Source organism: Protopterus annectens, chromosome 7.part0, assembly GCF_019279795.1.
Source record: "Protopterus annectens isolate FY-2018-M chromosome 7.part0, PAN1.0, whole genome shotgun sequence".
Lineage (NCBI taxonomy): Eukaryota > Metazoa > Chordata > Ceratodontiformes > Protopteridae > Protopterus > Protopterus annectens.
The window spans coordinates 281,198,308-281,212,132 of NC_056739.1; the positions used below are offsets into that span (position 1 = coordinate 281,198,308).

Genomic DNA, 13,825 nt, shown 5'->3' on the forward strand with positions numbered 1-13,825 from the left:
GGGGCGGATTAATTGAGTTAGGGTTAGGGTGCAGGTAAGGTAAGTGTGCGATAGTGACAGACCTTAGTGTTAGGGTTTGGGTTAAGGTAAGTGCATAGATAGTTATGTATGTAAGGTTTAGTGCAGGTTTGTAAGGTTTTTGGTATGCTTGTGTTGTGTGTGTGTTTTTCAGGAAAGGTATTTGTTTTGTTGATTGTCGGGATTTTGGTTTGTCGGGCATGTGAAGTTTCGTGTTTTTGAACTTTTTTTTTTTCATTTTTTTCGTGTCGGTTATTTCGTTGTCTGTGTTTTGGCATGTCGGTGTTATCAGGTAGACCCATAGATATATATATATATATATATATATATATATATATATATATATATATATATATGGGTCCCTGTCAGATTATCAAAGTTTCAAAACTTCAGACATCATACAGCCAAGACCATATGATCGAAGTTTTGAAACTTTGAACATTTTGAATGGAGATTGACGTACTGGGTGGACCAAGAAATTTACTGTTTTCCTTACTGTAGTGTGATATCAGAGTTGGTATATTTAATTAGCAGGGGGAGTATTTTATTTTTTTTTTTTATTTAATTTTATTTTTGAAGTTTCACAACTTCAATCATATGGTCTCAGCCATATGATCTTTGAAGTTTTGAAACTTCGATAATCTGAAAGGGACCCATATATATGTGTGTGTGTGTGTGTGTGTGTGTGTGTGTGTGTGTGTGTGTGTGTGTGTGTGTGTGTGTGTGTGTGTGTGTGTGTGTGTGTGTGTGTGTGTGTGTGTGTGTGTGTGTGTGTGTGTGTGTGTGTGTGTGTGTGTGTGTGTGTGTGTGTGTGTGTGTGTGTGTGTAATTAAATACATAAATAAAATAAATTGATGAATACAAAAAATGTCAAAGTACAATTATAAGATGGAGGTCTTCAAACTCTCATTTGGAAAATTATCACTGTAGTGTTCCTGTTAGCATATAGTTGGAGATCTTTGAGCTTCAACATAACAATGTCTTGATGAGGAGCATTCACACAGCATAATCATCTGAATTTCTGCTGTCATGTTTCTGCACAAATATACCTAAATCTATCAGGAAATTATCTTGAAGTTTACTGCATTCTTCATGTAAAGGCAGTGAATGATATGCATAATGTATAAGGATTCAGCGTAGCGGAATGAAATGAAATATTATGAATGAATGCAAATATAGGTGGATTAGAGAGTGTAACGTATGGAAGCAGGCTATATATAGGAAAAAGCTTGGTTTGTTTGCAGATATTTAAAGGTCAGTATATGATGAGAACATCTAGCTACTGCATAGACGGTATTTTACTTAAAAAAATGTTAAAAGGAAGCAAGAGGAAATTAAGCAGTGAGTGCTGGAAGTGAGGTGAGAAAGCATTAGATTGCCTGCAATATGTACAGTAAATATAGAGAGATAACAGAACTGTAGATTGGCTGCAGAATAAAACAAAGTCCACAAGAGGAGGGTAAGTAAGACACTAGAACTTTGCATTTCTGTGATAGATGACGAAATGGAAGGGTGGTTAAAAGAGGACTGGATACTACTGCTATCCAGGGCTAGATGGGCAGAAGCAGGGATTTCAAGGAAATGGAAGGGAGAGAGAATCAGATGTGAATACAGAAGAGTAAAATTTAAAAAGGGCTGGTGAGAAGGGGCTGCAGATTATAAGCAAGAGGCTGTTGGACTTGCGGAGGCAGTAATATGACCAGACTAGGAAAAGAAATGTGCCAACAGAAGGAGGAGACAGTTACACCAGAAGCATCTGTTTGTGATGTATGTACAACAGTATGACACATCTAAACTGTGACTGTCACTGTAGTGTATGATGAACTTTTCTATATTTATTTGAAAAGTTGTGTATTCCAGATGTGGAACTGAATATAAAATTAGAGAAAAAAAAAATACAGCACAATTTGGAAGCAGAGCCTACTGTGAAAAGCTCTCATCAAAATGAAAAAACGTGAAAAGCAAATCAAGAGCCTGTCACCAAGGATCTACATCTGTCAGTATTTTGCATTACCACCTCAATGGCTTTAGCATGCGCAGAGCATTTGTGCAGTATAAATGACAGACCTCCTCCCCAGTTCCTATCATATCCTGAATATGTGAGCATCTAACAGTAGTTTGGACTCCACCTGCTGCTAATTTTCATAGGGTGCATCCTATAGGCTCAGTACTAGTTTTGCAGGAGCTCCTTTCTCTGACTTTGAATGATGTTTGAAGTAGTTTTATGTTGTTAGATGCAAAGTATTTTCTACTAGCTTTCACACTTATAAGAAGAATATTCTATAAAACATTTCTCACTGAAATCTGTAGCCTCAGAGTGCTGTGCTGGATTAGGTAATGTGACTTCCTGACACGTTTCACAGAACTGATTCAAACCTTTGTGTAATTATATGCTGCTTGTATGGGAGGTAGTAGAGTGCTCTGACTTTGAGGTAGCAATAAAAAGGAAATGCAGTTTGAATAACAAATATTATGCCCCCCCCCCCCAAGCCATGCCAAATGTGATATGTAGCCCCCTTGCCAAAAAGGTCAGACATCTCTGCTTCTGTCAGATATATATATATATTTTTGATAAAGTGCTGCCCTGGTCTAAGCATCTGTCAGGTAATTTTTTGTTAAAGTGCTCTTGAGCAAATGCTTCTGGTAATGGCAATTATTGTGGCTTATTGATATCTCTTGTCTGTACTAAAGCTGCAATAGGAACTGACTTTGCATTTAACCTGCTTTTTAAAAATATAACGAATGCATGTCTGTAATTAATACAAGTATAAGGCCGCCATCTTGACACCAGAAATTCTTTTGTCTCTTTACAAACCCTTGTAAAGAAAAAAAGGTGATGACTAACAAATGTGGAAGTAAAACTGTGTTTATGGTGTTTTTATGGTAAAATGTATGCATCACACCTTATTGGTAGCCATAAATTATATCTGCTGTTACAACTAGGCACGCTGAAACTTTACATTTCTTACATGGTGTGACATACTGGGCCTGGTGAAGACTTGCACCCATACCTAAATGACAATAATTCTGGAGTTTTAATGCTTTCTTCTTTAGCACAAAGCAAGTGACTTATTTTTTGTTGTAAAATCTCCTATGCAGTTATACACTGCGGCAAAATGCATACTACAAGGATATTTTATACTCTGCTGTATCATAATGGAGTGGGTTTCAATGCCTAGAGTGATGCAGTGTTTTGTCTATGCCTAAAACACCAGCCATTTAGAGGGAATTCAAATTTACAAAACAGCAAATTGCATAGACAGCCTCAAAATTAAAAAATTATATTGAAATTATGACTGATGCTATGTTTAGTTATTAAAAAGCTGTAGAAACAAATGTCTAAAAGAAGAAATCAGTACACTTTGCTAATACAATGATATGAAGGTGCAGTAATATTATTTCTTATTGAAGTGAGTCTGTATTTACAGTTAAAGACAGATGGACACATGGTAACTGGCAGTGTATGTAAGTTAACTGGATCAGAAGTATTCACTGTACTTTAAGGCTTGTGATGTTTTGCTTTGGCAATATTGATCAACTTAATTTTGGCTTTGGTCTTCCCTGCTGGTTGAGTCCATAGTGAAGTAGATTTGGATTTGATCAAATATTTATGATAACATCTGGATTTAGCTCTTACAGTTAGTAAGAAGATAAGAGAGCATTGTACAAGGGCAGACTGAATTCTGCTTTAGACACTATAATAATTAATGGATTTGGCTCTTATAGAGAGAAAGAGCATTCCTCAATTATCAATAGATATACAGACAAGATTAAAGGCAGTTGTCACACTGTTTACTGATTTGGCTTGCTTATACCTAAATGACTTGCTTGTTTGAAATGACATTTGATATTTCTGAATAAGCTTGTCTTATGACTTTCTAAGGACCAACACCATTTGTGAATAGGCACAATAATATACAGAAACAATGCAGCAAAACAGTTTAAAAAGCTGTCAGTTTCAGTTGTTACTGACCCAAATACTACTTGTTTGAATCACTGACCTTCACATGAGCACCTTATATTACAACAATTTCACAAAGTTAGCTAACAGATGATAAATTGGATAATGTAAGCTAGGGGAATGTGATGTAATAGTACAAAAACTTATCTGTAAAGAATTACAAATGAGTTAATATATCTTTTCTGCTGCTTCATCAGTACTTAATTTATTCATGTCAACTCCTTTAGTCTGAGTCATTTACAAGTAAGTGGTTAAAAGTGGTTTCCTATTTTCTTTGCAGTGCCATTTGGAGGTAATGTATACAACCTACATGTTCAGAAAGGAAGAGGGCAGCATTTCTTTGAATTATGATGACTGGAGGAGATCCATCTTTACTTTCCTCTACTAATAATGACTCTACAGATACCTTGAAAACATCTGGCAAGAACGCACCAGGGCTTAAAGAGGAGGAGGAGGTAAACTGATCATTTCCAAAAAGATCAACAGTGCTGAGAATGAATGTGTTAATGATGTTGTTTCTGCTCCCTACAGCAGCTGCAGAATGTTGACTTAGAAGAACAATTCCCCAGCTCGCATGGCAGCTGCAAAAAGATGAGTCAAAATGCATGCAATAAGCACTGTAGTATCAGATGGTACAGCAGTAGGGTTGTTGCCTCACAGCAAGAGGTTCTCCTGTTCGATTCTCGGCTGGAGTGCCTTCTGTGTGGAGTCTGCATGTCCTCCCTGCAGTCGAGTGGCCTCCGAAAGACATGCGTGAATGGGCGTGCCTTCTCTGAAGGTTGGGCGTTGGGCTGGCAACTCGGCACCATAAAAATCTACTGCCAATCATTAGCGGACCAGAGTTCTGCTGTGGCGACCCCTAACCAGGAAAAGCCGAAAAGACAAACAACATAATTTTTACTCCTTAGTACTGCATACTGTATCGATCATTATCCGATCACAGTCTGTGCCAAGGCCAAATATTACCTGAAAAGCCATTAATCTTCATTACCACCATCGCTGCTAAGGCAGACCCATGTATAAGAAGTCATTGAGCTTTCTGTCTCTAATATGTATGATGCCTGACAATCTTCCAGTTTTATTAGTTACTTATATCAGACGTGTAATCTGAGTCACAATTGTCCCTGCTTGCATTAAGCTTGACACGTATATGACAGGAACCATCTCTCCTGAGTTCTGTGACAAGGTCAATCCATGTGAAAGAGCTTGTGACCCTCCTTGCCAAAGAGTAAATATCAAGCCTGAGTCATAAATGGCATTATTGTTCTCATTATGACCAAATGCGCCTGCTTTGAGACACACCATTGAGCAGATGACTTTTATCTTTAGGACCTACATTTGCACTGACTCATGACGGAGTAGCCAGTGGTAATTCTTACAGCCATCTCACACCTTTACCAGAACAACTGCTGACATTCATTATCAACATTCTTCTCGAGACTGACTCATAATGCACCACTAACCTCAACGTAACTGTCTACACAAGGTCTAATTTATGCCGAAATAACTGCTGGAATCATTATTCAATTTTTAGCTAAGTAAGACATGATAAGCACAAGTGTCTCTTGTCATAACTGACCTAGGAGTATTGGCCTGGCCAATGTCTAGCTCAAAGCTACATAAGACGTATGGTGACGTACGTCTAGTGAAACTCAGATAAAAAGGGTAGCACTTACTTGCAGTTTGTTACGTTAACCTGATAAGCCATGCTGTTAGCAGTTAGCATCACTACAATTATCTATATCCTTGCCTAACCAGACAGAAAACATTTTACATCTGTATCAAGCCAGCCCTTCCTTAGAGACTCCACTCAAAGACTTTTTGAAAAAGTGTGGTTGTACAATTCTGTACAAGAAAGTAAGCTGTGACTCCTTTTAAAGTGTGTAAGTGGAAAAGTGATGCTTGATAATGTTCATAATGCTTGTTCTGTACTTAAAATATTTTGTTGTATATGTTAGTATATTGCTCAGTTATTCTTTTTATTACATTAAAAGCTGAAGATACAAAAATATAATTGTTGTAAATAATTACTGTGGATAAAGTTACTGCTTTCACACAGTCATGTGGCGTAATTCAAACCACAATGCTACATATATAGAATTCACAGCCAAGTTAAACTAAAATTCAGCAATGCTGTAATTCCCTTCTAAGTTATCATTTGTCATGTTTTGTGTCATTCTGATTCCTTAATTTAATCATTTTTGATGTTTATATATATCAAAACGTTTTTTAATGTGTGCTTGCTCTTTCAGCTCAAGTGAGTCAACAGATAAGCCTACCTGCCTGGTAAACAAATGACAAATAAATAATCCTAGCTGTTACTACTTAACCTGCCGATATATGAACAGAATTTACAGCTCATATGGACACTCAGAAGTATATAGTCAAATGGAAATATGTAGCCATTACTTCAGATAAATATTCCAAAGGTATGCAGTATTTTAAATGGAAGTAAATCAGCAACACGATGCAGGAAGTATGGCATAGTGGTTGAAATGTTTAGGCACGTAGACTGCACAACAAAATATGCACTTTCTCTTAAATGCTGTAATTGCAGGTATCAATACCGGTGTGTGTAGTCCCTTAACAGCTATATATATATATATATATATATATATATATACATATACTAAAGGTAATTGTTTTCATGTTGATACCATGTAGCATTGTTAAATAAAGTTCTCTTAGGTTAACTAAAGAACTTTAGAGGACTTCCCTTGAGGCTTCAATATTTCTGTGATCACCTCACAAAACAACCATCACAAAATCCTGGAAACAGTCAAATATGAAGGACATTTGAATGTAACAAACAAAAAAAATTACACACAAAAGCTTTCTGATAGTGGTAAGACCCTATACCCCCTTATGTGGAAGGCTGTACCATCCCTCCACAATCCTTCTGATACTTACACATACTAATTCTGAGCGTAACTGCCTCAGAGGAAAGGGAAATCCCCAATACATGTTAAGCTCAATGTTTAATGCAGTGTACCCAGAATTGAACAGTAGTGGATGACAGTAAGAGAGCTGACAATTATTGTTATGACATTCAACTTGCTACCCAGTTGTAGAATACTGATATGTAGTTCATCCACTGTAAGAAAACATATTTATGAGAAAAATAAGATAGTTTTAATGTTAAACCTAATACTGGTTTATAATAGCCTTCAATGTCAGGACTATGAACAAATATCTTTCTCTAATGTGATCTCATTATTTAAAGAGATCATTTTAGGAAATGATTCATAACTAGTCTGCCATTAATAACACGAGTTAAATATCAAAATGTTTGAATGAGACATTCTAATTTTAGTTTGTATCTAAATAATACGTTTAGTCTAAGAGTTATTGATGTTCTTTTAGTCTGACTTACATAAGTGACAATTTTATGTGTGCTTGAGTTTTGATATTTATGTTACTTCTATGGTGCAAGACTAAGTTATTTACAAGGTGAAAAAAGGAGAACATTAATAGCAGTTATTCTAGAATGACAGGCTAATCTCCTACAAATTTGAATTTATTAGCTGTACATTGCTGCAGTATTATTTTGCTATAATTATTCATATGTCTTAACAAAGACTTTCTCTTGAAGCAAGAAGAATGAAATAAAAAGGTAACTGTAAAAATAACCGTAACTAAAGGAAAAGAGAAAAGAAAAAATATGGAGAAAGAAAAGTGTGAAAACAGAAATATGTGATTCTGAGTTACGTGTTATTTTTTAAATATCTAAATGTATGTTTTGTCACAGCATACTCTGTAATGACATATGCCAGATGCCAGTTATCTCGTAGTATGTTTATGGTTTTATATTCACATTAATATGTTATATCCTGGTAAAAAGACAAGTAACTGAAACTGTATAAGAAAAAAAATGGGAAATAGAAAGGAGCAGCTGATGGGAGGAAATGAAGGAAAAGAATTATAGTACAATAAAATTCAACATAGAAATGGAAAGAGATATATATTGGTATATTATAAAGAGTAAATATCATGTCTGAAACAACAGAAATACATTCACAGCAATAATAGATTAAGTACATTTTTTTCTTTTGTTTACTTTTAATATCTCCTGTATTTATTAAATATCAACAACCTTTAGTTTTAGTAAATTGATTCCAGGGGATTTGAAATGTAAAATGGAACTGCCCCTACCTTCATAGGCATCAAAAAGTAAAAAAAAAAAAAAAAAGTGAACAAGACTTTACTGAGTAAAATTCACGAATAAATGAGGTAGGAGCATGCATAAAAAATATAAAATAGTTAAGAATTATATTAATATGCTGTGACAGATAACTACAAATGATAAAGCTTTCACATACAAAAAACACACATGAATAAAATGATTACAATTTCAATACAATAAGAATGTAAAGGAAGATTTGTCTAATGAGATTCCGTTGTGTTTTTTCTATCTTTAAATTATTTTGAATTTGAAGTAAATGCAGAGGTAAGCTATTATGAATAATATATTTGTTGCAATCTGCATTCTATTTTCTGCAGTAGCATTAGGTGACATATACAGCTAAAGATAGCAAAAAACATAGAGTTGAGATTATTGGATATTACTCTGGGTAGTTTGATTAGGACTTCCTAATTAGATTAGGGATCTGTGTTTTCAGGGTAGGATTACTCTTTTCTACAGACATATTTCTATATTTGTATTTACTTTATGGTATGTGTTCTTGTTTTGTAACCTGCATAGTTTTTTTCCTTTGGTCACATTGTGCCTAGATTAAGTAAATTTCATGTTTTGTACCAAATAGTTATTAGAAATGTTGAAAAATAATTTTTGGACTTAAAATGAATTTTTTTACAGTTTTATCTTTAGATATTATTGGGATAAATACTGATTGTAAAAGAAATGGGCTAATTAAATAATATTTTGTTGAATAAACGTTATACTGTCTTTCAGCAAAAAAACGACCTATTAGAAAAAGATATGAGTAGAGTCAGATGTAAAATTATACAGGACAAGCAAAACTATTCTTTCAAAGAAAAAAGTAAGCGAGAGGTCATGATTCTATGGAAAGCTGGCTGTATTATGCCAAAACTAATTAGTCTTATAATGGCATGAAAGAAATGTTTACCATAGTAACTATTTCAGAATAGACTTTTCAGTACTTATTCCATTCTATGTCTTAAAGTTCAGTAAAATGTGTGTATGTCTATGCATGCATGTATGTATGAGTCTATATCACTTTAGCAAATACTTACATTGTCGAATCTCTATTCGTCGAACCCTCATTGTCAAAACCTCTCTTCATCGAATGGCTGTTTCATCAAACTTTGGCAATCTTATATGTATATAAATGAAAATAAACCATAGCAACACAATCTCAGTTGCAAACATTATACATTACAAACCATGCTGACACATCTGTACTTGCAAATATTATACATCACATTTAATATTTCCAGTCATTGTCAGTCAACCATTCCATAGTTCATTCATCTCCTGCCTTCTTTTAAACCTTGTTCCTCCTCTGCATGTATCGATCCCACATTTCCCATTTTTTCCTGTGTAATTTTCTATTACCATTTTCTAAAGATTCTACTTCTAGTTTTTTTTCTCTCTTACTATCTCTGCTACTTCTTGTAAAATTGGTTTAGACTTTGATTTCCATTTTCATGTAATTTCTTTTTTGCAGCCATCCTAATTACTCAGCAAGGTCTTACTATGTCTAAGCAGTTCCGATTCTGTATCATGGCTTTCCCAAGTTACTCCAATTTGCTCACCCAGAATCTGTAACTGAGCAGTATGCATGGAATCTTTAAAGTCTGCCAACTCATTACACTCCCAGAAAATATGTTCTCAGTTATCTCTTTCTTCCCCATCACATCTCTAAAATTTGTTGCCTACCAAAGGAAAAATTCTTTAGAGTCTACTTGGGGTATAAAAATACCTATATAAACACTTACAAGCAAAGATCCTAAATCTTCTAGATTTTGTTGCACATTTGGGAGACATACATATACCCCCCCATTGTTTTTTTGTGAATTGCTTATCCAATCTATTTCCAGTCCTTCCTAACCTCCTCTGATTGATTATTATAGTTATCATGCAATGTTTTATATGCTCTATTAATTATTCCTTTCTTAATGGTAATTTCGGTTCTTGATTCTACTAAAAACTCTACCATTGCTGGTCTTTAGTTTAGGACCCCCTATTTATTTCTCTTTACCTATACTCTGATATTAGTCCTTGATAGGGAAGAAAATCTCTAACCTGCATTCCAAGTAAGTTCTTGGCATCTTCCCATTCTATTACCTTTCCCTCTCTAGTTATTTGTTTCCAATACCTTGGTTCCTTTGCCAGTTTTCTCTTATATATTCTAGCCCCTCTTGCCTATTATCAGCATTTCTAATGACAGTCATCCCTATTGCCAGAATCTCCTTTCTCCATTCCCGTGTTGGCTTAGTTCTTAGAATACTTTCTGCTACGTTATGAATACAATATTCTGCATGATTATAGTTGTTCTCCTTAAAGGTCTGCATCCAAAATCCTAGTCTCTCTTTGTTTCTTGAGCTTCACACCATTTCATCATCATTTCTTTCCTCTTGAAGTATAATTTTCTGCTTGTGTTATGTATAGGAGCCTTGACTGTGTTGCTATGAAATACCCCTTCAGCTCTGGAATCCACCGTGTTCTGTTGGAAGAATAAGGCTATCCCACTTGACTTTTGCCATCTTCCCTTCCCAGATAAAATATTTCACCTTTTTATCAATTATCCACACCTTCTCCTCTGATTGATAAAAATATGCCTGACCTCTGTACAAAACTAAAGGGACTAAAAACATTTTAGCTGCATTGTATCTTACCATTGATATCCATATAACAGAGCCTCCATTTTCTCAGGTTTTGTATTATCTTTTATTGTCTCTTCCCACATACCCTTAAGCTGCCACACCAGTATCATTTTTAATCCATACTCCTAAATATTTCATTTTATCATGTCCCCATAAGTATGGATATTGCTGAACCAATTCATAAGTGGGTACATAATTTACCACTATTGCTTTTGTTTTAGCTTTATTAATTTTGCATTGTGAAAAGGTTTGACACTGTCTAAATATGTTCCACAACACTGTAATATCCCTTTCTAGTTTTGTCAGGTATAAAATAATGTCAGAGGAATCCAAGAGTGCAAAAGGACTGGGAAAAAGTCTAAAAATATATAGGTAAGTAAAAACAGATGTCCACCAAGGCTGAGTGTAGAATCCAATTTAATTAAGAAATAAAAACTGGTAAGCACTTTTGCGACAGACCCGCTTCTTCAGACCATAACACAAAAATAAAATGTTTTAGCATTTTTTTCTTCAGCTTCTCTGAGAAGTGAGAAGGATGTAGGGCACCATGCTGGAAGCCAACTGGTTAGTCATCCTGATCGAGCATCTGTCAATATGTATGTAGGTATTGACAGATGCTCGATCAGGATGGCTAACCAGTTGGCTTCCAGCTATAATATTTTATTATAATAAATAAATTAAAATAAAAATAATGTAATTTGCAAATACAGACAGCTTTTCTTGACTACCATACCAGTTATATCCTTGAATTTCTGAGTCTCTTATTTTCTTTGCCAATGGTTCTAAATATAATGCAAATAGCAAAAGGGAGAGAGGACACCCCTGCCTGGTTATCAGAGAGGACCCCACCCACTTTAATTTTCATCTTCAATCCGTCATATATCCTCCTATTCAAACTTATAATTTTATCAAGGAATGCAAATGCTGCTATTCATCTACTCATAAAGTCACAGCTCAAATGTGGTATTTTCTTACATTTTGCTTCCATCTGAATCAACACTGTTCTGTTAATGTTGTGAAATGTTGGCCACCCCTCCACAAAACCACACATTGATCCATTATCTGTCAATTCTGGCATCACTTTTGCCATTATTTTAGCCATTATAGACAACCACTTTATAATCATGATTTGGTATTGAAGTGAGCCTGTATGAAGTTGGATTTGATGGATCTTTAGCCTCTTTAGATATTACTGCTATTACTGCTTTCTTCCAGGATGCTGCTACTTCTCCTTCTCTTAAAATACTGTCAAACAAAACCTTCCAGATCTTTTATCATTTTTTTCCCTCCTATATTCCAAACTTCTACATGAGTACCATCTGTTCCTGGGGACTTTCCTGTCGATTGTTTATACATCATCATTTTTATCTCATGTCATCTTATCCTGTTAGTAATTGAGCCCCCTCTACCTATAACTTAGGCATATTTATTTCTTCCATAAATATTTCCATTTGTAACTTTTCTTGATTTCCATATTTCTCTGCTTTATACAGACTTTCATAGAATTGCTGAAATATTTCTAATACTTCTACATGATCCCTTGTTATCCTCCTTGTTTTAGGCTCCCTAAGCTTGGTGACAGTCCTTTTTATTTTCTGTTGCCTACATCGTTGCGCCAAAGTTTTTGTGCTCTACAGTTATTGTCAAAAAGCAGTTGCTTAACAGCAATCTTTCTAAACTCATGCAAGTTGTCAAAGTAATCCCTTATTTTCTGTTTAGCATTCTGCAGTTGCTCCTCTTCTTGTTCTGTGAGATTTCCCCTATTTTGCAATACTTTAACATTTGTCAGTCTCATTAAATAGTTATTTTTACTTCTTTGCCATATTCCCCTTTTTTTATTTTTATCCTATGTTTAAACTCCACTTTAATTTTGTCCCATTCCTTAGTTATATTTTCAGAAGATATTTTTTATCTTCTCTAAAAGCTCCCAAATGATTTCCACTACCCATTCCTTAAATTCCTCTCTTTTCAACAGATAGGTGTGAAAGTGCCAGTGTCTCAATTGTATTTCATTACCTTGTGTTTTTATTTTAGTTATTATTGGTGCATGATCTGAAATAGTTACTGAGTGAGTATCAAGACCTTCAATTACATGCACATGCTCCTATGAAATGTAAATTCTGTCTAGCCTAGCCCAGTTTTTGTATCTTGGAGAATAGTATGTAAATTCACTGCAAACTCTTAGTACTGAATTCACATATTCTGTACTTAATATTTTCATAACGTTCTTTAAAAATCTACCCTCCTTTGTTATATTTTCCCTTCTGGCCACCCCAGACACATCTTCTATGTTGCAAATCAAATTCCAGTCCCACCCATAACTAATATTCCTTGCTGAAAAATTATTATTACTCTCAGAATTTTCTTAACTCCATTATAGCAGTTTTTGGTGATATATAAATACATGCCAGTGTAATTCTCCTCCTCCCTTGCCAGTAGCCCCTTAGTACTACAAATCTACCATTGTTGTCTTGTTTATCATCTTCTTTTACTATTGGAGTTCCTCTTGCAATTAATATAAGTACTCTTCTCTTCCTTTGCCCCAGGTGTTCCTCTGAATAACCATCCTGAAAACATTTCTTTATCAAATTCACATGTTCAGTTCCTTCCAAGTGTGTCTCCTATAGCATAGCTATTTGCACTCTACATTTTTTAATATAGTTTACTATTCTTTCTTTTTTTGTATTTATCTGTGAGACCATTAACATTTAAAGACATTATAAAAAGAATCATATTTTTCACAGATTATTATTCCCACCTTTTAGGTATAACAGCTTTTTTGTTAAATGTTTAGTTCCAGCTTTTGTGTTACATGCATGCACTGCTTGACAGGTTAATCTTTTATACAATTGTTTCTTGTCCATTTCAGCCTGTGTCATATCTTGCAGAACTTCTTGTTTTATTGTAAACTCTCAAACAAAAATATACACACATCCCCAATACTCCCTAAAACCTATTAATTTAATAGTAATGCACAAAACTATGTAAATATTCAAATACTGACGTTTTATCCTCCTAATCAGAACAGATGTTGCAAAC

The 13,825-nt window shown here is 34.7% G+C and overlaps 1 protein-coding gene across 2 annotated transcripts in view; it reads left to right on the plus strand.

Annotated features, from left to right (window-relative positions):
* Window positions 1–13,825, plus strand: part of LOC122806398 (prickle-like protein 1-A) — a 323,964-nt gene that overhangs the window by 112,591 nt on the left and 197,548 nt on the right. The window contains exons 1-2 of one of the 2 annotated variants that reach the window (XM_044076765.1): window positions 4,397–4,434; window positions 6,232–6,408. Coding sequence is in view for 1 of the 2 variants with exons in the window: in XM_044076764.1 (XP_043932699.1) it covers window positions 4,327–4,434 (108 nt within the window). In the remaining variant the exon portion in view is untranslated. Of the gene's footprint in view, window positions 1–4,259; window positions 4,435–6,231; window positions 6,409–13,825 lie in introns of those variants that run through there. The other variant, XM_044076764.1, reaches the window with a different exon arrangement.